The sequence below is a fragment of the Amphiura filiformis genome, chromosome 3 (assembly GCF_039555335.1).
Source record: "Amphiura filiformis chromosome 3, Afil_fr2py, whole genome shotgun sequence".
Taxonomy (NCBI): Eukaryota; Metazoa; Echinodermata; class Ophiuroidea; order Amphilepidida; family Amphiuridae; genus Amphiura; species Amphiura filiformis.
Window position 1 is genome coordinate 31888849 of NC_092630.1, and position 25272 is coordinate 31914120.

The 25272-nt window shown below is 35.9% G+C and overlaps 1 protein-coding gene, 1 long non-coding RNA gene and 1 other non-coding gene across 3 annotated transcripts in view; 1 reads left to right on the top strand and 2 right to left on the bottom strand.

Moving 5' to 3' along the window:
- LOC140147193 (uncharacterized) overlaps positions 1 to 8804 on the bottom strand; it is a 106251-nt gene extending 97447 nt beyond the window's left edge. Inside the window, exons 1-11 of the mRNA XM_072168972.1 lie at positions 8786 to 8804; positions 8526 to 8585; positions 8327 to 8377; positions 7974 to 8024; positions 7037 to 7144; positions 6444 to 6548; positions 5799 to 5861; positions 4826 to 4990; positions 2864 to 2968; positions 944 to 1024; positions 386 to 649 (exon numbers count right to left, since the gene is read on the bottom strand). Of these exons, the coding sequence (XP_072025073.1) occupies positions 386 to 649; positions 944 to 1024; positions 2864 to 2968; positions 4826 to 4990; positions 5799 to 5861; positions 6444 to 6548; positions 7037 to 7144; positions 7974 to 8024; positions 8327 to 8377; positions 8526 to 8585; positions 8786 to 8804 (1072 nt within the window). The remainder of the gene's footprint in view (positions 1 to 385; positions 650 to 943; positions 1025 to 2863; positions 2969 to 4825; positions 4991 to 5798; positions 5862 to 6443; positions 6549 to 7036; positions 7145 to 7973; positions 8025 to 8326; positions 8378 to 8525; positions 8586 to 8785) is intronic.
- A 412-nt stretch (positions 8805 to 9216) lies between these two features.
- Positions 9217 to 11710, bottom strand: LOC140147672 (uncharacterized). Its single transcript, XR_011858384.1, has 3 exons — positions 11595 to 11710; positions 10665 to 10793; positions 9217 to 9270 (listed from the first exon to the last, which is right to left on the bottom strand). It is a non-coding gene; the product is annotated as an uncharacterized lncRNA (long non-coding RNA).
- Positions 11711 to 15028: 3318 nt separating this feature from the next.
- Trnat-agu (transfer RNA threonine (anticodon AGU)) lies at positions 15029 to 15103 on the top strand. Its single transcript has one exon. It is a non-coding gene; the product is annotated as a tRNA-Thr (tRNA).
- Positions 15104 to 25272: the final 10169 nt, after the last annotated feature.

The following is a 25272-nucleotide window of genomic DNA, read 5'->3' on the forward strand; positions in this document are numbered from 1 at the left end:
TGGAGCTGTCACTTTGTTGGGTTTGTCAATTTATATAGTCAGATGCATGTAAAACCTATGATGATGACAAAAGAAACAACATTATTCATTACCCCAACACTGAACACTGCTTTTAGCTATCGGAAGTTAAAGAAGAAACAAAAAAGGAGAGACGATAAACAAAGAAGTCAAAGAACCTTAGACCCTTCGTGTGCCAAATACACGATCAACAGGTAGCTACCTGGGATTCATGCATGCGCGGTGGTTATCCTTGTGGTATTATGTGGTACCTAGCCGTGTTAGGGTTAATATTACAGATTACATGTTGTTTATGGAATGTAAAGTTAAGCCTCTCATTGTGAAGTGCAATGTTTGTCATACACAACCATGTGTTCAGATTGCTTACCTGGTTCCTCTGTAGGTATTTCAGTTGGCACACCACATATATCCAAATCTTCATCACTGCCATCAACACAATCTGATTCACCATCACAAACCCAAGTGGCATTGATACATCCACCTGCTACACATTGGAACTCAGTGCTTAGATCACACACACAGCCATCTATCTCATCAGTAAAATCACCACAATCATCCAACCAATCACAGTGGTATAATTCAGGAATGCAGACACCAGACGGACATTGGTACTCATCATCTCCACATTCCTCTGCAAAGAACAAGATACAGATATTTAAGATGTGTGTGTGTAATTATTTGTCTAATTTCTTTTTACAAGAGATGATCAACTCATAAGAGGTGAAAATTATTCATTTTTTGTTACTGCGTGCATCAATTAAGTCTTACACCGTATACACATCACATAAAACAAAACAAACAAATGCAATACCTGAACCTTAAACACTTGGAACTCTGACATGCAAATTGACATCTACTGTGTAACACCTGTTACATATGAGAAGATTACATGCAATTGGTGCATGTTATAAGATCAATTGCTTACCTGTGCTTCCTGTTGTGAATCGAGGTACAGGTGGTGGTGTGCTTGGTAAAGGAGGTGGTGGAATCCTTGTAGTTGCTTCACCTAAAGAGCAAAATGAATCAAGCAACAATTAGGATAGTCTGTTAACTTAGGTGGAGATGAAACTTTATTGGTTTTGTCAATATATAGTCAGATGCATGTAAATCCTAAAATGATAATGGCAAAAGAAACAACATTATGCATTAATGTTATAGATTTTAATTTTTAAGGCCAAACAATTCCAGTTAAGAGCTTATTAAAAACAAAAGCCCGAAAAGCTTTTTGGCGACTGGAAAGGAAAGAATGTAAGAATAAAGAGAGAAAACAGACAAAGAAGTTGTTTGCTCTGGGTGGGATTCGAACCTGAGACCCCTTACATGCTAAGGCGACACTTAGCCAAATATTATGTAGATAGCAAAGAGAGGTTAATAGACTAGCTAATGGTAGGTACACTGAAAATGGACATTAGTTGTCAGTAAACCTTTCAAATCCAACTTGATCTGGATCTACTCTAGGTGAAATTGGGATATTGGATTAGTGTATGAAACATAAATTGGTTTACAAGATCCTAAGATGGCATCAAATCATTCCAATTTTTAAAAGCAAATATTGACAATATAAAGTATAGCAGATTCAACCCATCGTGGTACATTTTTCCAACAAATCCAGGCTGCCGGTCAATTATCTGCAGTCATGCATAGTATGATATGCATGATCGTATGGTAACCTGAATTTTGTTTGAAAAATGTAGTTCACCGAAAGTACACAATTCGAACCTTGCATGCATTCTACAATGTTTATTAGCCATACATAACTTGTCAATTTAGCTCAATCGATAAGGCGTTCGACTATGGTGCGAGAGGTTGCAGGTTCGAACCCTGGCGGTGCCTAGTATGCTCTTCTGGAAAAATTGAGTTAGCTTGAAATTCCCCTGGACAAGGAACTCGCTGCTAATTTGTCTCGTTGTAACCTGTACGAAACTCGGGGAGCTGATCCTGGTTGCGATGGTTATTTGTGGTATGTCTAGGGTGTGCGCTCTTGAAGCAGCATAGTCCCTGAATTGATGTTTAATGGTTTATGGAATGATGTGGGCCATAGTAGTCAGTGACAACCTGTAAAGTGTGCTGAGGCTTGTGGATCAACGTCTAGGCATTGTGCCTGTGCGTAGCACACTATAAATCACTGCGCTTTTTTGTCTTTTTTTGTCTATTCTCTTAGTCAGGCCGATGTCACACAGGGGAAAAGCCTTGTGAACCAGTGTGTGCATGGGCAGCTCCCCTTTGCCGAGATGGTTGTTATGTGCACACTTGTGCAAAGGGGACAAAGAGGAAAATATTACTGGATGTCCGACCGAGTGAATATGTTGGTTCTATGTGATTCAACTACCCCGTTCTCTATCAGCATGCACATAAAATAAATCGAAAAATATTTGACGAAATGCAAACGCGTAAAAATGTATTGGTAGCCTTATTTGTTTTACAAATATGGACCAAATTATAGCATCACACGTCATTGCGTTCAGTCACAATGGCTCATTATGTTAAAAAAGAGACCGTTTTAAACAGTGTTAAAAGTTGCATCTGAGTCCATAAGAGTCAACTCTCAAACAATCCAGTAGGCCACTAAGGTCTATTCATGTGTTTGTTAAAGAAAACCTGACTGCTATGGACTCAGGTGCAACTTTTAAAACAGCCTTTTTTCTTACACAATTAACCATTGTGACTGAAAGCAATGACGCGTGATGCTATAAATTGGTCCACATGTGTAAAACAAATAGGGCTATACATACCTTTTTACATTTTTACATATCGTAAAATATTTTTGGACTTATTTTATAAAGTATTAGGGGGAACTTTGGACCCTATATGACCCATACTGTTTTTATTACATGGTATTACTCACATTCAATCTCATCACTGCCATCTAAACAATCAGCGAATCCATTACACACTGAGCCCATATAGATGCAGTCTCCATTAGCACACTCAAAATTGAATTGTCCACAACCTAATATGACAGACAAATAACCTTTGCATTCCTTGTGATTCTTTTATATCTACACTAATGGAACACATTGGGCTATTCCATTTAAAATCCACACTACCCCTGTGGAAGATTTAGCTAAAGTCTTCCACAGAGGGAGTATGATTTTTGAATACAACAGACCATTGGGTAACTTCCATTTGAAATACTCACTCCAGTTGTGGAAGATATAGGTAAAGCCATAACACAGGGGGAGTATGGGTTTTCAAAATGATTAACTCTGACCAGTTACATTTGAAAAACATACTTCCCCTGTGGAAGATATTTCCAAAATCTTCCACAGGGGTAGTGTGGATTTCAACTGGAATAGCGCATTGTATGCGCCAAACCTCAGCTAGATATTGCTTTTATGCAGCTTTGTTGAGTATCTAAACTGAGCTCAAAAAGAAACTTATAATTTTTCACAACTTGTGAATCACAAGGTCATATCTTAAAATACTGTCAATCAAAATGAACCAAAATTATGCACAGGATTACCTTAATACTCTACTCAAAACACATGTCAGTAACCAAGCAGTTGTCCAACTGACACAAGAGCAAAATGCACTGTCATGGGACAGCTACCTGGACTTCCTTCACTTCACAGCCCAACATTTGGCACCCAGGACAAAAAATCTGTAAGAATGCACACAAGATCCTTGCACAGATGATAAAACGGTGCTGCTTTCTGCTTTTCATACACTTTTTTTCATGAAACAGGGCTGGGCTGTGAATGTGGTCCAGGAAGCTGTCCCATGTCAGTGCATTTTGCTGTTGTGTCAGTTGGATAACTGTGTTAAGAGTAGAGTATTGAAGTAAATCTGTGTGTAATTTTGGTTCAATTTGATGGACAGGATTTCAAGATATGACCTTGTGAAAAATTATAAGTTTCTTTTTGAGCTCAGTTTATGTAGATTAGATGATCACATTTTCACATTATCAACTTTTTACAAACACTGTTGCATTTGAAAGTTAATGGCGCATTTGGAAATGTTTGTTAAATTTGACCCAAGATCTAATGTAGATCAAAAGAGATAAAGACTGAAGAATCTGGAGACCTCCATGTTTGCATGTCGCTCAAGGAGGCCAAAATAGTGCACCCCTGGAAAATTTTATCATGCACCCAGTTAACTTTGAAAATCCACATCATCTAATTTCATCTCATAACTTTTGAGTGTATAATTAAATCAGAGGATTACACATAGGATTAGTGTTTAATTAATTTATGAATACAGCATATTATCATAAGTTAGTGTCACACATCAAACATTATGAAAATTGGCAAATAAACAAAGGGTTAACTATTTATATTTTAGCATAATGTTACAAAGACAATGTACATATTCCCATGCCGATATAATTATACTGGTCATAACATTTCAATGTTTTAGGAGCCTGGGTTTTCGATCATAGCAGGATCTTTATCAAAGGCAAAGCTAGGATCAAAAGCTCAGGGCCCTAAAAATGTTGAAATGTTACCAAACAGGCTATTTTTGTGGATAAGTAGTTTCCAGCAGATAACATTTGTAAAAGTTGTGTGTATGCATACACTCCAATATACATGCATAGCAGCCAATCAGAAAAAAAATGGGAGTAGTATATTAATAATGTATAATTACACTCTCACACTCCACAAATACTTGATGCTTCAAATGCGTTTTCCTTGGAGGTGTGGATGCATTTATATATACTTGTATTTTCCAAGATTTTTATTATATATAAATCTGTAAATTTTTACAAAACCTATTAGCAGTGGCATGCCAAGAGTGCCTTTGAGGGAACAAGTAATGCCAGTATAAAGATATATTCTACCATTTCAAAAGTGGTTAGTAAATATATTACGTGAAGGTGCTGGTGTGGGTGGTGTGCTAGGAGAAAGCATCCTGGTTGGTGTTGTACTGAAGGCTGGTAGAGGAACGGTTGTGCTTGGTGGTGTCACTGTCCCTACTACAGGAGGGGTTGGTGGTATGGCTGGTGGTATGGTTGGTGGGAGGGGTGAAGAGCCACCTGTTCAATAAATCAATACACAGCAAAAACATATACTATTTAAAGTTTTAAGTTGACAAACCAAGCTACAAAACCTTCTGTTTTTGCTAACAGTTTCATCAGTGAACCATTGAATTTCTCATGACAGGTGCGGCGGGCAGTTACCTCACTTCTAGTAGTAATGTTAGTCTTAGTTGCAGTCTCAAGCAGTGGATCATAAATATGACTGAGATTGTAGACTCGTGCTTATTCTGTGCTTATTATAACTCCTTGCTCCACTCCTCCTGATCTGAATTGACTCTCTAATCAATCTTGTTCATTAATGATCCACCGCTTGCAACTAAAACTAACATCACTACCGGAAGTGACATAACCTCCCATCAGTCAGCTATTGGATCACAACAACACCACCTTTGAGAAAAGTAGCTTGGTTTTGTCAAATTAAACTGTAAAGTTTTCAATTACCAATCCTGATGAACCTGTTTCAAGATCACAAATCGTAACTGGGCGGGAAAAACCTCATATGTACTTATGGCCCTTGAACTTGGATAAAGCTTTGTAGGTGTAGATTTTATATTGAAGAGGTTGCTTCATCCATGTTCAAGGGCCAATAGTACATGCAAGAAACACCTCATATTTACTTTTGGCCCTTGAAAATGGATAAAGCCTTGTAGTTGTAGACTTTATATTGAATGGTTTGTGTCATCCATGTTCAAGGGTAAAAAGTACACATGAGGTTTTCCCCGCCCAGTGACGAAATGTCAATTTTCAAAGAAATACCATATTTATTAAGGGTTATATAGGATCAAAAAAGCTATACAGATCTTACCTCTTCTTGTGGTTGTGACTGATGGGGTTGGTACATTTGTAGTTGGTCGAGGTGAGCTTGCACCTATTTTCAAATGAAAATTATTACAATTTAATTCAACAGACAATGCACATTTTGGTTGCAGGCTGCTTTACTGACATTTTATATGCAAATTTGTTTCATCATTGTTTAATCTAGAAACACATTTTTTTCATGCAACATTTTTTCAATGAATTGCAACAAGCCATGTAATATTACCTGCTTCATGTTCCTCTCTTTCATTTTTCCTAAAGTTAGTTACATAAGTAAGCAACATGTAAGCAACCAAATACACCGACTCAAAATGTCGGTACGTACTAAACATAGAAAAAGATATATACAAAAAAACCCAGACAGTATACTTGATACACATTACCATAGGATACATAAGGTAAAATCTTTCAAAAGTTTAACATTGCCAACTTTGGATGACTAGTGTATTTACATATCTACTTTCATACCAGTTAGATGTACTATTATTTCAATACCATTACTCTGGTCAAGTGTAAATATGGTGGGTTTCCCACTTTGGACTTCATGTTAATTACTGAAATCAGAAAGCTTTAAAATTAAATATGAATCTTAGGTATGTATGGTCCCTACACTCAACACTTTATGAGTACTCACATCCAAATTCATCAGTGCCATCTTGACAGTCTGTGTTGCCATCACAACGGAAAGCAATGTAAACACAATCACCATCACCACATTGAAAACCATAAGGTCCACAACCTGCATGGGAAAAGATAATGTCAATCTCATGTCACATCAACATGACAATACATGGCCCATCATTTGCATGTACATTGTACAATAGTAGGATTCATTCACCAAATTATTGCAGTCATGAATGGTAGTCTTTTGACAGGTGATGAGTTGATAAGCAGCGGGATAATTGTTCCATGATTCAAGGTGGATCTGTTGGAGCAGGCTTACCAGTCAATCAAGACATCACCTGCACTATCATATTCAAAGCTTCAACAGCATAATAGTATGCTGGTTATTTTATTTTACATCACTTAAATTTGTTTATGAGCACATGTACAAAACTGCCTTGCTCATTTTCAATTACATTATTATCTTTTAGTGGGTAAACTAAGGTCAAACTGGTTTATTGATCTGTAAGAAAAACATAATTTGTGTGCCCTGACCTTAAATAAAAACAATGCAAAAAAATATCTTATCAATATCAGGCTTTTCCCCAAACTATGCAATCTTACCACATCTTTCATCAGTATTGTCTCCACAGTCATCAATCCGATCACACACAGCACTCTGTGGTACACATCTGCCATTGAAACACTGGAATTCATCATCTCCACATGCAACTGTAAGCAAGTTAAGTATTACAAACATACCGTATTTCGTCAAATAAACGCCCCGGGGCGTTACATTTCCACAAGGGGGGCGTTTATTCAAGGTCAATTGTAGAATGATAATTCCCGTTAAAATCATTAGGTAAACTTAAAACTCACACTAAAATGACGAACTATGAACTAGAAACACTGACTTCTGGTTCACTTCCGGGTTTCCAATCCAGATTTTCGCCAATTATTGACGCTATTATCGACTATGTGGGTAACTTGGTAAGCTTACTGCACAAGATAGCATGGAAATATCGGCATTTTTGAAACATCTTGGTTGAAAAAGTGGTGGGGGCGTTTATTTGAGGGGGGGTGACTATTTGACGAAATACGGTAAGAAATATCAATACAGGTTTCATATTGGAGTCAGCAGTCAACATTTTACACTACTTATCATCCTTAATAGTATACGCTTGTTGATATGCTAACTGGGTACCCGGCTTGGAATAAACTTTTCGGAAACGTGTTACCAAAGTACACCATACATTTGAAGCTGAGGTGCAATGTTGTTTCACAATCAGAGTATGTAGTACTATAGAATGTGTTTCTTTCCGAACTTTGCACCCACTTTGAAAGTTGTATCTCATCAAGCAAATTTTGCAATGCAGTACAACTCAATTTGAGGTCTGTCAGGTGTTGTGCTACCTCACTATAAAGGTTGCTGGTTCGAACCCAATCAGCCGAATAAATGTTTTTCTGCTTGTGTGTGAACTAAACCCTTGAACATAACTGTTGTTTGGAATCAAACTCTGCACTTATTGAACTGTACCTATAATTAATATAATGTACTTACCTATAGGTGTAGTTGTACCCATTCTAGTTGGCATGAATGGTGTTGATGTACCTAATATTAACAAAACAATATATTCAAAATGTTAGTACATGATACTATAATAAAATTGTGTTTACATTATGACATGACAGGTTAATATTAACGATGGAATAATTTTCATTTTGCTAGAAGCTTTAGGAGCCAAAAATGGGACATTTCATTAATATGTACTATTGTGTGATTTACTACTATTCTTGGTAGAAACGGTTCAGATCCAATTAGCTAAATGAATGTTCTCAGCATATGTAAGATAACTGTTGTTTGAAATCAAACATTACACCTTTTGAACTGTACCTATAATATAATGTACTCACGTATAGGTGTAGTTGTTCTCCTTCTAGTTGAAACTTCTGGTGTTGATGTACCTAATAGTTAACAAAACAATATATTCAAAATGTATATACATGATACTGTGACAAAATTATGTTTACCCCTTGTTTGAAAGATAACTGTTGTTTGAAATCAAACAAACTCTTAACATATTGAAATGTACCTACAATATAATGTACTTACGTATAGGTATAGTAGTTCTCCTTCTTGTTGATACCTCTGGCATGAATGGTGTTGATGTACCTAATAGTTAACAAAACAATATATTCAAAATGTATATACATGATACTGTGACAAAATTATTTTTACATTATGATATGACAGGTTTATAAATACATATTTGTAGGAATGTATGGGTTTGGTCAATATTAACGATGGAATGATTGTCATTTTGCTAGGAGCCTTAGGAGCTAAAATGGGACATTTATTTCATTGATATGTACCATTGTACATATCAAGCATGATTGACCCTCTAATGGATTCAATAATAAGAAAGTATTTCTTCAAGCTCTATATATCTCGACCTTCAGCCCACTGCAGGGTGGAAACCTCCTCAAGCTGGGGCCATTTTTATCTGTTCAGTGCTGTTCTCAACGATGTCATGTATGGAACCTCACAATTTCATCTCTCCGTGATGTCTTGAACCTTGGTTTGTTCTCCATATGTCTTCCTATCCCTTTTGGTGATTCCTAGCATGCATCTTTCCATACATCTCGGTGTTGTTTTGAGCTTCTGGTAGTATTTGCTGCCTGTACTGACTCACTAAGCAAGGCAAAGTGTCTCGCCACAATAGCAGTTATGAACCATGTCCTTTAGGAAATGGAACATCACTGGCCAGACAGTCTTCAAGCTACTTGTTTTTTAATCATGTGTTTACCTGATTTTGAACTTGTGACTGGACTGAGAGTGGGCTCAACTAAGTCTTCATCTGTGAATTGAAAAAATACAATGAAACATTAACTAAAAAGAACTTATTTCACATTAGGAAAACTTGATATATGGGTACCATCCTTATGCAAATCAGGCATATGATTTTCATCATACATGCATTTGAATTTTCTTCTTTGCATCTTTTTCTTTTTACCAAAAACCAATGTAGTTTATGAGCTAATGACTTAAAAGTGCTCATGGATATGTACTGTTTGCCAACATTTTGCTATAAATTCATGCATAATGTTCAGGGTAATTTTTATTTGCAGAATTTTGCCTTGGAACTTGGTTGAAGTGTTTCTTATTTGTTCGAAAATACAAAAAGCACACTAAAAAGATATCTTTTTAGCCCCTAGGTTAAATTAGGGGACGAAGTTAGGTGACGGGTGGACTGACTTTTATTTTTCATTGCCACCTTATCTCTAAAAATTGGCCAAATATTAAAATTTGTCTTTAAACGTCAGTTGGATCTAACTAAAGGATTAAGATGTAGGTATATTTCATTTGGCAAAACAGAATAATATTTTTTATAATTTGTGCTGTATTTTTCTGGAATTGTGAGTATTTTGCAAACAAATTAAATGTCAGTAATCACATATACAACAAATATCCAAGGTTACCAGTGTCTTTAAGGGATCTAGAATGAGCGTTTTGAGCGTTTCGACAGTATTTTTTGTGGGACATGAGAGCACATCTGACATATCGAATTGCATTCTGAATCTGAAGAATGTCTTTCTGATATCAAATAATTTTCATTTTTGAAATTCACGATATAATACAAATTTTATGACAAATTATTAAAATTTGATATTTTTCACATTTTGATATAATAACAGTCCTCGAAGAAAATTTTATAAATCTAATGATATATTCTTAAAGTGTATGTAGCTGGGAGGAAAAGCCGGCAATCAATTGAAAATTTTGACCTTTCATATTGAAGATATGGATTTTTTTTCCCAAAAAGACCTAATTTTTTTGGGTGTTTTGGGGAAAAAAATCCATATCTTCAATACGAAAGGTCAAAATTTTCAATTGATCGTCGCTTTTCATCCCACCTACATACACTTTAAGTATAAATCATCAGATTTATAAAGTTTACTTCGAGTACTGTTAAATATCAAAAATATCAATTTTAATGATTTGTCATAAAATTTGTATTATATCGTGAATTTCAAAAAAATGAAAATTATTTGATATCAGAAAGTCATTCTTCAGATTCAGAATGCAATTGAATATGTCTGATGTGCTCTCATGTCCCACAAAAATACTGTCTAAACGCTCAAAATGCTCATTCCAGATCCCTTAATGTTTGCATTGGTCAAAATGATTGAAAACTAATATGAATTAACAGCATTCATCAGCATACGTTTACAATCTTGTATTGAATCTTACCTATAAGCTGACATATAACACCGGTATAAGGTGGTGGACATGTACATCGTGCAAAGCAACTGTCCCCTACAAATCCTGACTCACATGTACCACCATTTAGACATGGCTCAACAGCACATGTATCCCATGCTGCAATGGAAAAAAAGAAATAAAATCATATTTCAAAATCTGATATTGATCATTCACAAGGAAGATGAATTATATTTTTGGTCAATTTATGTGTGTAAGAATACACTTCTTTTACTTGCAAATTATCTTAACAACTTTGGTAGAAATGTAAATTTTGTATCTGATTTCCAAGATAACATTAGAAGGCCTGTCAACATTAAAGCTCAAGTTTATAGACCACCATCACCAAGTTTAAGAGTTCTGTATTATCACTGATAATGCCCAAAGGCATTTTCTATTTAAAAAAGGACATTTATAAAAGAATGAATTTGAAGGCATTAATTTTCCATCAAGAAAAGTTAAATTGTACCAGAGGTGAATAATTACATTTTTGTACCAAGGTCACTGGTCAAAAATAATTTGACATGTTTTGTCCAGGAAAATATAATACACATTTTCAAGATCTGATATGGTATTTTAGCCTTTGGTTTATATCTTATCAAAAATACTGACAGCATATTACAAATGTAGCAAAAGTATTCATACACTACAACAGTCTATTTCTACTGATCATGTCCTAAAACCCCAAGTATGTACATTTTGAGCAAGTTCTCATTTTGTAGAATAGATCATGTATCATCATCTGTAATCCTACTCTGAAATCCTTACTACAGTTTGTCCACTCTTCACTACAAAGTGACAACGCTCATGTATACAGCGCATAAACAGCGGTATGCGTGCCTTCAAAGTCTGCACAATGTGTGCGTCCGCGTCAGTACTTTGTACTTCAGAGTAGACTGACTGTAGAAGTAATGTACTTACGCATTTCACAGTGTGGTCCATCCCAGCACCTCGGACACTGACATTCATAATTACCATAACCTAGGAAGTCTATACATGTACCACCATGTTGACATGGGCTACTATCACAGTCATTCATTTCTGTAAAACAGAAGAAAAGCAAGTACATTGTTAAGTTATCATATTCAGCATAGTTTACTGTTTCTATATTTTATTCTCGGACTTTGTAACTTTGAAAGCAGCCAATGTGTTCCACAAGCATTTCACAAGTGTATGCCATTGTAAACAATGACAAAAATAAACTAATCATGATACAGTCAGTCTACTCTGAAGTACAAAGCACGGACGCGGACGCAGACATTGTGCCGACTTTGAAGGCACGCATACCTGCAGCAGAGACGCAGCACTGCGCACTGTTTACGCGCGCGTTGTCACTTTGTACTTCAGAGTGGACAAACTGTATGCAATATTGCTATTAAGCAGCCTGTTGCTAAGGTCAGAGTTTCTGCGAAGTATACACATGCATTGATATGATGCTTGGTATGTATACCTGCATCCGATAACAATATACCAACAGTAGTATCTGTTTGTTTTGACGCACGTATATATGCTCCCCTGGGTTACGTTATATTGTCCTCAATTTGATACTATAATTCAAGACTGAATTAAAAAGACTAGTTTACATATGACGGTCCTGTCAACTAGATCGAAAATGCCGTACTGCACAGGTCAGCAACCAATCACGCTACTCCTTTGCCCTGACATCAGACTCAAACTGGCCTTTTTAAGTCGGTCTTTGATTATACCATCAGCGAAATCACTGCCAAACTTGAGGTGAAAAAAAGTACACATGTCAACTCCTATAGTAGAATTCCAATTGAATGAGCGCAGCTTTCAATAGCAGCGAATTTTTTTGCGTACACTGCGCGCGATGTCACGCCAGCGTGTGCAACTGTGAATCCAACCATGCTAACGCACTTTTCGTGATTGGATAGCATTGTATCCAAGGTCGTGTGTTCGCATTGTAGTTTGAAATACGCAATATATACGATCGCGGTTGGATGAGTGCAGCTGTTAAAAGCTGCGTTCATTCAATTGGAATTCTTACTATAGCCTCCATTGAGCTATTCCAGTTGAAATTCACACACCCCCTATTCATTTCTTTCAAAAGATTTCAAATAAAGACACACATTCAGGTGACCCCAATTGAAATTTACACTCCCTATGTGGTAGATTGAGGTCACATCTTCCATAGGGGTGTATGGATTTCAACTGGAGTGGTCCATTGTTTTACCACCAACCTGTTTGACATAAATCCCCTTCATATCCAGCTGTACATTCACATGTGAAATTGAGAAAGCCAGGCTCAGATACACAGGTAGCTCCATTCTCACAGGGCTCACCGGCAAGACAGGGGTCATCAACTGAGGAAAAAAGCATTTAAATTAAAATATGTTTAAAACTACTCTTAGAAACAACTAAAAACCCTTTGTGGTAGTTCCAGTTCGTTGAATATTCTTTTAAGTGTCATACAAATCAAACTGAATTTCCACACATGGATCTTTTACACACAGACAAAAAAGTTTTGTTTCATAAATCATAACATAACATTATGTGTCATTCTTATGTTTTTTTATTTTTTGAAAATTCCCTACATTTTGCCAGTTTTTGAAATTTTAGCCCACAAGGAAGGTGCTATGGATACCAAACTTTGAGGTGTGGTAAATAAGATTAAAATCTAAATTCTCTTGCCAGCTTTTACAATTAAGTGTTTCTATTTCAAGCAGACATTACTAGGCTGTATTTATTGCAAAACATAAGTTGATGCTTATTGAATCAAATTTCTAAAAATCTGGAAAAGTCTGTATTTTTTCACAAAGAGTAATCCAAAAACAAACAAACAAACAAACAAAAACAGAGGCAGTGTCTTCTAAATTTTTCAAATGAGAAATATGTCTGTTGTGTGAAATGTATACACACATAATGTTTACCTTGCAGTTGCTGCAACATTTTGATGTTGACCATATGCATAAAAATGTTTTTAAAAAGCAATCATCCCATCACCAGAAAACATGATCTTACAAACATTATGTGTGAGCAATTTAGGGGCCGAAAACATATCTAGTAAATATTGTGAGTAGAGTTAATAATGAAAACTAATGCAAATATTAACACGGTGTAAATAGTGATATTTTTTATTATAAAATGAGTATATGCTTATGAGTATATGTAGGGGAATGTTACTTCATGCCTCTCTATCAAGTTAATGTATCGTCATGTGCAGGACTGTACCTTATATTATATTATTCGCCAAGATTCTTTTGCACTGCCTGCCTGCCTGATTATCACATAAAAAGGAATAGTCACACCTGGGTTACGCAATGATGTGATTCAATTAACCAATCAGAACACCACTTCCTTGTTACGCTGTAAACAGTGCCAAATTGGCAGAGTGTGAAGAGATCTTGCTGAATAGTATAGTTTGTCAGACAAATTGTACAAAGTTACCTGACTACAAAACAAGGATTATGAACCCAGTATTTGCACTCAGCTGAAGATCATGATTGAACTTTGCAGCAAAGTTACTGCAGGCAGTTGTTAAGGTATAGTCCTGATTATGTGCAAAGTCCTTTCTGATATACACACAAAGGAACTCAAACTGATATGGTAATACTTATTAATAAATGAAAAAAAAAAATTGGTATTGTTGGAAATGGTATTAAAATTGATAGTTGAAATTCAAAGAACCATCTTCTTTTGTAGTGCTATACACCAGATCTGCTGTCAATTACATTGTGTGTTGTGGCAAAAACTAGACAGTAAGGTAAACTGAATGATCACTTGACAGGATGGGCATGAAAATGTTTGTTTCAAATAATGTATATGAACAAATTTTAATCTTTTCCCAGAGTAGGCCAGTGCACATAAACGTTGAAACCCCAGTGCATCTGGCCGGATTCGAACCGGTGACCTTCGTATTACTAGCACGACGCTCTAACCAACTGAGCTATAGAGAAGAGCGGAAGATATAAATCTACAGGTATTAGGTTTGAATGGTGTTCATCACATTCCTAGCAGAAGGCATCAGAACTGCATATTTATAACAAATACACAAAGTCACATACGTATGAAAATTATTATACTTAGTTCTCTGGGTTAATAGGATGAACAAATTTGAATCTTTCCCCATTCGAACCTAAGGGCTCATATTGAAATTCCCTTACACAGGAAGGTGTGCGCTATCCTGCAGCTTTCCTGTGCTAGTCTTCTTTTGTTAAAATCCTGGGCAGGGTGTATCACTGATGCATATAATCCATCCGTTTTATGACCGAGCTTTCCTGAGGCGCGCGCTTAGCGAGGGGAATTCTGCCTTCTGTCTGTGTGAATACGTGGTAGGGTATTTCAATATGAGCCCTAATACCTATTGATTTATATCTTCCGCTCTTCTCCAACGTGCCTCTTATAGCTCAGTTGGTTAGAGCGTCGTGCTAGTAATGCGAAGGTCGCCGGTTCGAATCCGGCCGGATGCACTGTTTTTTGTTTGTTTGTTTTTTCAACGTTTATGTGCACTGGCCTACTCTGGGGAAAGATTAAAATTTATATGTATTGGCAGAAAAGGCAAAATACTTAACACATAACAACCTTTTGCGTAAATTTTCCTCAAAATGAGAATAATGAATACAAGCTCTAGTTATGTGGTATAAACTCCTTGTTAATGTTAAGTATGTCATATAAAAGATTGTTTTCACTATCATATACTTGTTAGTTTTGTGATTACATGTCTATTGTTAAAAGTGCTCTACCTGTTATTGGCATAATGGTCATGTTATTATGATAACGAAGGTCCACTATGTTGGTGGACACTTCATATTGGTCATGTTATTATGATAATGAAGGTCCACTATGTTGGTGGACACTTCATATTGGTCATGTTATTATGATAAAGAAGGTCCAATATGTTGGTGGACACTTCATATTGGTCATGTTATTATGATAATGAAGGTCCACTATGTTGGTGGACACTTCATAATGGTCATGTTATTATGATAATGAAGGTCCACTATGTTGGTGGACACTTCATAATGGTCATGTTATTATGATAATGAAGGTCCACTGTGTTGGTGGACACTTCATAATGGTCATGTTATTATGATAATGAAGGTCCACTATGTTGGTGGACACTTCATAATGGTCATGTTATTATGATAATGAAGGTCCACTTTGTTGGTGGACACTCCCTAATGGTCATGTTATTATGATAATGAAGGTCCACTATGTTGGTGGACACTTCATAATGGTCATGTTATTATGATAATGAAGATCCACTATAATTATGTTGGTGGACACTTCATATTGGTCATGTTATTATGATAATGAAGGTCCACTATATGTTGGTGGACACTTCATAATGGTCATGTTATTGTGACTTTACTCACAGATCTGACAGTTTCTACCCTTCCATGCCGGTGCACAGGTGCAGCTATACATGAATAACTCATCATTGCATGTACCTCCATTTTTACATGGACTAGAAGCACATTCATTGATTTCTGAAACAAATTGTCACTATTTATACATCACAGTGCTACCATACAAACAATGTTACACCAAAACACAAACTGACAAAAATGAAAACTGAAAGTGATCTTTGTTACACAGATGAGAGTGCGCACCGTGCATGTATTTCTGTAACAAATGAAGTGTTCAGATGTAAAAACTGATAAACGCCATTTTTAAACTACCGTAAAGGTTTGCCTAATGGCACTCATGGGTTCCCTTGCCTTGGGGTAAATTTCATGTACAAATAGAGAGCTCCCACCTCTGAAAATGCCAACAAGAATTAAGGGTATGTGTCCTTATTTGCTGGTGGGATTTTAAAGGGAGGGCACTTTTAGATTTTGCCTAAAATTCCAGTTATGTCAAGGCAGCTTATAGCGGCATTAGGCGAATCTTAATGGAATTTGTGTTAAGGCACCAACATATGATTCTGATGCTAACTTTTAATTGACAGCCTACTTTAAAAATCCAATGTATGTAATTATTTGAAACTATGATCAAAAACAGCATATCGTCAGCCTGCTACGCTAATTGCCTAAGTCATTTTTACATGTTTCTCATTTGTAATTTTGATTTTTTTTTTAGTAATAAACCCATAATTAATCAAATTTCCAGCCGCATTCTTCATAAAGTTGTGGAATACATCAAAAGAGCTGTTAATATAAAGTTAATAAAAAATGCGGCTGGAAATTTGATTAATAATGGGTTTACATTGTTTTATTCAGAAAATCAAAATTGCAAATGAGAAACATGTAAAAATGACTTGAGCAATTAGCGTAGCAGGCTGACGATATAAGTTATATTTGCCTATATCTCAAATCAAGAATAATGGATATATAACAGTTTTTATATCTGAACTCTTCAAATAATAACATATTCCACCAAATTAGTATACAGTGCTATGGACTTAAATCTATCTGAACTCCCCTTTTTATGCACACATACATTATATTTGCCACTGTACATGTATGATACTGCATAAGTCCTACTGATCTAACACAAATAACTCTCTGGTAAAATGAAAATGGGCAACATAAAACAGGTGCTGTAATGAAAAATGTTGTACATTGTAATGTATACTGACACAAACAGTACATGTAATTCTGAACTTAAATGTTTACAAACATTCCCTAACAGACAACACTGTTTTGAAAACAATGAACCAGCGATACAAAGTGATTGCAACAGCTTACAGTTCAACCTCTCTTATCCGGACCTCTTTCATACAAATCCATCTGTTATCAGGTTGTGTGATCTTAACAATCATAGGAAAATATATTTTGAATGCTTTGACTGTTTGACACTCTAATTGCATGTCTTGAAGTACTTAGAAGAACATCTATGTTGCATACAGCACTCAAATACCGTACCATCTTTCAGCGTTATTACCCCATATTGAGACATTTTTTGTTGTCTCACTTTTAGCACATAATTCACTTTTCCAGATTTTTATTTATCCAGACAATGCTTGGTCCCATCATAGCTGGTTAAAAGATGTTGAACTGCAGTGAAATTCTGATCTAACAGAATATATTATCTTACCTATTTCACAGTATTCACCACTATACCCAGGTGTGCATATGCAGATGAAGAAGTCATCAAATTCATAACACACCCCTCCATTTTGGCACTCAACATTGGTACATCCTTCATTTGCTACAAAATAATGCAATGAAATATTTAAAAGATAATCTCAATGTTTAAAACATGTTTAAGGGCACTGTCATCCACCTTTGCACATTATTATGTTTTGATGAATCCAAGTGGTGAAAATATTAGATCCAAAACGTAATAATGATAAAATTGGATGCTTTACGCCCAATATTTATTAGTCTCGCTATGAGTTTTAAAATATTGGACTCGACTACATCTCGTCTCGTCCAATATTTTAAAACTCATAGCTCAACAATAAATATGGGCTCAATCGATCAATTTTATATCAGTATTTTTGTGGGTACCTGAGAGCACATCAGACACACCAAATTGCATCTGAATACCAGGAATGTCCTTCTGATATCAACTAATGTTGATTTTTTGATATATAATTTTAAGACAAATTATTACAAATTTACATTTTGACATTTAACAGTCCTCAAAATAAAACTAGGAAGACTTAATCAATCTAATGCTATGTACTTAAAGTGTATGTAGCTGGGATGAAAAGCTGATCATCATATGAAAATTTTGACATAGATCTACATGGAGTTTCCCAAAAGACTAAGTTTCCAAAAAAATGTTCATGATGGTCAGCTTTTCCTCCCAGCTACATACACTTTAAATACATATCATTAGGTTCATAAAGTTTACTGAGGACTGTTAATGTTTATAAATTCATAATCTACATGTTTTTTCACAACAAGTATAACCTTGGTTGAATGGTCTTAAGGGGTACTACACCCCTCGATAAATTGTGACTATTTTTGCATTTTCTCAAAAACTAATAACACACTGGTAACAAAAGTTATGTATATTATTGGGGCAAGGAATCCAATTACTACACTGGAATTTCAGTGACCCAAGACAAGTGGTTTGTTATTTATGATCAGAAATAAGGTACCGCTAGGATGTACCTCGTTTCCTATCATATATACTGAACCGCTTGTCTTGAGTCACTGAAATTTCAGTGTAGTAATTGGATTCCTTGCCCCTATAATATACATAACTTTTGTTACCAGTGTATTATTATTTTTTGAGAAAAATGCAAAAATAGTCACAATTTTACCACACGGGTGTAGTACCCCCTTAATCAACAATCCCCACTTCTGGAGTTACATGTACATGCTGGTATTTCAATTACTTTTGATATATAGGAGCCAAAAAGTTTTAAGACCTCATGATAAATAGAGGCCGTCAGCTTTTCGCCACCTTGTGGGTACAAACGATCTGCGTGTTTATGTATCAGACACTACGTGCAGGGCGCAGCTTGCCACGCAGCTGTTATCACGCGTCGATGCGGTGATTTTGCTGTTCACGCATGGAGATTGAACGACCGTCGCAGCATGTACCCACAAGATGGCGGCATATGACGTCACGCTGACGGCCTCTATTAGTTATCCCACTTAGACACACTTTACTCACAAAATCCACTCCAACAGCTCTCAATCTAATATTTCTCAGGGTCAATGAGAAAATATGGGACTTCTACCGAGACTAAAATGTCCATTTTGATGGTTTATTCTACCAAGATATTTTTATTAATATTTTATTTCACTCCATTTATTAATTGTTACAGAAAGAATGTATCAAGTTAATATCTTACTATGTGTACATAGCTGCCCATAGAATCCTGGTGCACATTCACACCTGTAGCCTTCTGGCTGAGTGTCATCATTAATACATGTTCCTCCATTAGTACAGGGATTATCAGTTAAAGCACCACAGGCATCTGCAGAAAAAATCAAACATATCAACACATTAATAGGTAGGTTGGTACAGGAGATTGGTGGGTACTGGTGTAAATGTGTCTTGAAGTTTATGTATGAAAAAAAGAGAATGTGGATAATCCCCAATATTACATGGGTTAAGGGATCCAAAATGAGCGTTTATTGCGTTTCGACAGTATTTTTGTGGGACATGAGAGCACCTCAGACCTATCGAATTGCATTCTGAATCTGAAACATGTCTTTCTGATATCAAATAATTTTCATTTTTTAAAATCACAATATAATACAAATTTTATGACAAATTATAAAAATTTGATATTTTTCAAATTTTTGATATATAACAGTCCTCAAGTAAATTATTTAAATCTAATGATATATTCTTAAAGGGACCATTGAAAGAAAATATGATTTGGTATCAAAATAAAGCCCATAAAATATAGAATCAATATCTAAAACAATTGAAGAACTAACTATTTTAGAAATAAAAATACAATGAAAACAACGTACTCGATTTACCCCCTTCCGACGCTACATCGCGCGTCATTTATCAAAAGTAGAAATTGGGCGCTTTCCTGATGACGTCATTGTGGTTACGCGTTTTGTGTTGCGTTGACATTTTTGCCGGGATATTTTGACAACGGCGATCGCGATCTGAATATCAGATGCAATAATCATGGTAATACAACCACTTATAATTATTTAAAGGTCAAGTAAAAACAAAATTCCAGTTGATTGTCCACATGTTATCAAAAAGAGGAAGTGGAGGGCCTTTTTATTTATCATTTATTAGGCCGTATAAAATTAATGTTTTGGTTCTCGCCCAGAGGATTTTCATGAATCGATGAGGAGGGAGGTGTTTTTTTTTTTTTTTTTTTTTTTCAATGTAAAATTAGCATTGTCAGTAGTTTTCGGTCTTCTCCAACAGTGCTCGAGGAACGATGAGGCCCTTTTTTTTTTTCAAATGTGAGATTCTGAGGATAAACCCCTAGAGTACCACAAAAGACTTGGAAGTGATGCTTGTTCTCTAATAAACTTATTTATATGTATGAAGATTTCATAAATCATTCCAAAGTCTAAAAAATTGAAAAATCTAAAAAAAAAAAAAATCTGACAAATCCCAGAAATTGAGGAGGAGGGACGAGAACCAAAATATTAATTTTACACGGCCTTAGTTATTTTTTACAATGCAAATGGATCATTTAGGCCTATGTATTATTCCCGGACATTATTACTAGTTGTGTAATTTGTGGAGGAGGATGATAGGATCGAGGCTCTTGTTATTTGATGGTTCTCTGAGAGGATGATTAAAACAAAGCCTCTAAATTGAAATGTTTATTGGACAGAAGCAAATCTAAGCTATTGACAATATTATTAGCTTTTGAAACATTTAAAAAAAAAAAGTTTCCCTTATAATAAAGAAAATAGCATTAAACATTTCAGACTAACTCAGTGGCAATGTCATGCGAAAGAAAGCGGGGGACGATCAATTGTTTTTTTTATCATCATCAAGCATGCAGCTTCCTATTTTACTTACTTCATTTACTTTACTTCATAAATTCAACCCCCGGTCAACATGACCATGATTCCGATGACTTATATGTAGGCCCTACATGGCATATATAAAACCATAAAACTAATTATGAGTATGCCTAAAGGCCTATAGTGACGATGATGTTGAGGGGAATATCGCCCAGATTTGTCGCCACACATAAATGCGGCAGATGATGTGCCGGCGTGAGCATCTCCCACGGGTATTATTATTACAGGCCTAGGCCTATGTATTTTTTCCGTAGGACCTACATTAAAAAATATTCAAGAGATGATTATTGTTTCCAAAACCTGACAATTGGTATAAAAAAGTTTTTTCTTCCATAAGTTAACTTTCAAAAGTGCTTATTTTCATACCCCAAACAATGCAAAGTAGGCCTAGGCCCTTTTATTTTGCAAATTTATTCCCCTATAGGCCTACAATGTGTTATACGGGAGACTTGCCAATATTATTTGAGCTGTTGGCACTGGGGCAGTAGCTGAACGGCAGACGAAATATCCAGTCAGGCGCGCTGTATTTTACAAGATTTACCCAATCAACATAAACTTTGTAACTGTAGGCCTACCTTTGATAAAACGCTCGGACACTTTGCACTTTCAAGTAGGCCTATCAGTGGGAGTTGAGATTGGATTAGGCCTATAAGCATTTCCATAACGTAAACTAAAGGCTGACAGTAAATATTGTTCATATGATTGTTTGGAGTGGCCTTTATATGTTCCTCTCGTGGTTCTTTATCTTCAAAGTTGTTTCTCATTTTTCATAGGCTTTTAAAAATGAATAAAAATAAATTTTCAGCTCCCCAAATTTCATTGGGTGAAGGAAGTTTTTGATAACCAAACAACTAATTACCGATTTTTGAGAAGCAGGAGGAAACTGGAAATCCCGAAGAAAACCTGCGGGATCGAGATAAACCATCTTTGGCTAATTAGGCCTAAAGAAATTAAGTCGCATGTCATGGGCTAACCCGAAACATCATTGCCTTCTCTTTCCTATTCTCACCAGATATTTCCGAGGAAATATAAGTAAAGAGTTGCTATATCAGAATGCCTCAGTCAAAACAAATGATACTCTTTTGCAAACGCCGAGCAGCTAGCACTGACAGCTTTGATTTTGTCAATATGAAGGCCTAGGCCTAACTTAGGCCTACTTATAAATGTTTCCCCGTTGTTGGCCAATTTTGCACTGCAGGCCTAGCTAGAATTTATATTGTAATTTATATTATAATATCCTTTTTAATATACTTGTTAGGCCTAAAAGGCACATAAAAGTTCATTGCTGTAAACACGTTCATGCGTTGGTTTAGGACCAAGTCTGGACTATGTAGTGTTGCCATGCAGCGGGAAGGATAACCACTTTGACGTCACAGGGGTTGCCACGTGTCTCTGCACATATGAATTGGGCGGAACGACGCGACATTGGGCGCTTTGTCTTTATTTGCTGATTTGGGGGGTAAAATAAAGGAAAATTGCGTTTATCATTTTAGAAATGGATTCTATATGTTATTAGCTTTATTTTGATACCAAATATGTTTTTCTTTCAATGGTCCCTTTAAAGTGTATGTAGCAGGGAGGAAAGGCCGACGGTCAATTGAAAATTTTGACCTTTCATATTGAAGATATGGATTTTTTCCCCAACAAGACCTAATTTTTTTGGTGTTTTGGGAAAAAAATCCATATCTTCAATACAAAAGGTCAAAATTTTCAATTGATCGTCGGCTTTTCATCCCACCTACATACACTTTAAGTATAAATCATCAGATTTATAAAGTTTACTTCAAGTACTGTTAAATATCAAAATATAAATTTTAATGATTTGCCATAAAATGTGTATTAAATTGCGAATTTCAAAAAATCAAAATTATTTGATATCAGAATGACATTTTTCATATTCAGAATGCAATTCGATATGTCTGATGTGCTCTATTGTCCCAAAATAAATACTGTCCAAACGTTCATACCCCAGCCCTTAACATCAGAGGATAATTTAAGGAAGCCCCATCATGCACTGCAAACGTGTTATCACTAGAGTTTCAACTGCCACTTTACTTTTCAAATCCCAGTGGCGTGGTGGGAAGTGCTTAAATCATCCTCTGGGTTAACATACTGCACCAAAAAAAATCCCAATTTTAAATCTAAGGGCTCATATTGAAATACCCTACCACGCTTTCACACAGAAAGAAGGCAGGATTCCCCTCGCTAAGCGCGCGCCTCAGGAAAGCTCGGTCATAAAACGGATGGAGTATATGCATCAATGATACACCCTGCCTTTTCAAGTGGTCTGGTGACAAGGATTATAATAAAAGTTTATCAAAGACTGGCAATTTTATTGATTGTTGAACTAATTGAACTAATCGGCTCATCACACAACCCAGGCAAGCGCTCCTAATTTAAGTGGCTAATTGCAGTGTTATAATCACACAGGATTTTAACAAAAAAAGGAAAGCTGCAGGATGGCGCACACCTTCCTGTGTAAGGGAATTTCAATATGAGCCCTAAACCATATTTATTTTTTTAATCCTGCACATTATGACACCCATTTGAACCTAGTGTGACATCAAGAAGTACATAGTTGCAAGCATTTGATTGGACGAATGTCCGGTTTTAAAAGTGACACTTTTTGGGCCATGGTGATGCAGTAACCTACTTAATCGGGAGTACAGTGACAGTTTCCAGATCCAGTCATGATATAGGCAAAATATTTAATTCTCATGAGAGGCGGCGTTCGATTTACCTGGTGTAGCAACAAAATGCTCCCCATTTTGGACAACCTGCTACACAAATTTCAGCTTGTATAGCAATTTTTTACAATGTAAACATAATAACATCACCTCAAGGCTCTGTACTTGATCCAGTTTTATTTACATGATATTCTCAACCGCTTTCTGACGTCATCGTCCAGCACAACTGCTCTATGCTGATGATACCGAAATAACTTAATGTGGCATGCCTTAGGCTAAGCAGTCCCAGAAGAATGCCAAATATGGATTAAAAGACCTTTGACCTTGGATGTACAACAGCATGTTATGATCTAATGGGAAACTGTGCACATCAACAAACACCATTTCTATCAAAAAGGCAACGGCCGATATAATTTGAAACCACATAAATTACTAGAGTTGGTTCTTCTCTTGGATTTGGACCAAGCTTTAGAATATCGACTGTTGCGTTTTGAAATAAAACAAACCAGAAATTTATCACCCATTGTAAATGATATGGCACATGTACCGAATACATGTACATACATTGGCTGACCTTGTGGATTTCCTGGCCCAGCCATGCTAACCACATAAAGGAGATTATACGATTAACCTAGTGCAGCTATTGTCATAGCAGGGTATTATTATGTACATTGTAATACTCCTGATCCATATTTGGCACTCTCTTGGATTGCTAAGGTAGGCAGGCTCCCATCACACACTATAGGTGGCGCTTAGGACTTTGAGTCAACTAAGATGTCCATTCAAGAGTGTAATTAATGATGTTTTGTGTTGGATAGATAGTAATAAGGCTAATAAGCTCATGCTCAACACAGATAAGACGGAGGTTATCACCGCTGGTACAGCTTCTCGTGTTAGCCTGATTGAAGATAATACTTACAAATTTTGGACTCTGATATTACCTTTCAAAAATCTGTAAAATACCTCGGTGTTCGATTAGATCAAAACTTTGTCTATGTCTGAACATAATCTCAGCGATATATGTCGTTCCTCATTTTTATCTTTGTGATGTATTGACTGCATTCTATGTTCGATAAAGCAACATCTTGTCTGGTTAATTCAATAATTCTTTTGCAGCTCGATTTCTGCAATTCCAACTTGGCAGGTATCACTGCTGATCAACTCAAACGTCTCCAACAAATTCAAAATCGTGCAGCCCGTTTTATCATCAAAAAAAGAAAGTATGAGCATATTTATACACCAATCCTCATCGAGCTTCACTGGCTGCCAATCAAATTGCTTCATGATAGAGCAGCTTTTCTATTTGGAACTACATGTTGTACTATTAAAATGCATGATCTAAAATTGCATGTGCGATTAATGCCAATTATCTCATCACAAAAACAAATTATTATATATTTGGGTCAAGTGAAGTATCTAGACTAGGGAGTCCGGTGGATTTTTGAATTTTTTATAAACCCCCAACAAATTTGGTATCACTGTAAAGAGCATAAAAAAATGCAATATTTGGTGCAAAAATGAGCTCAATAGGCC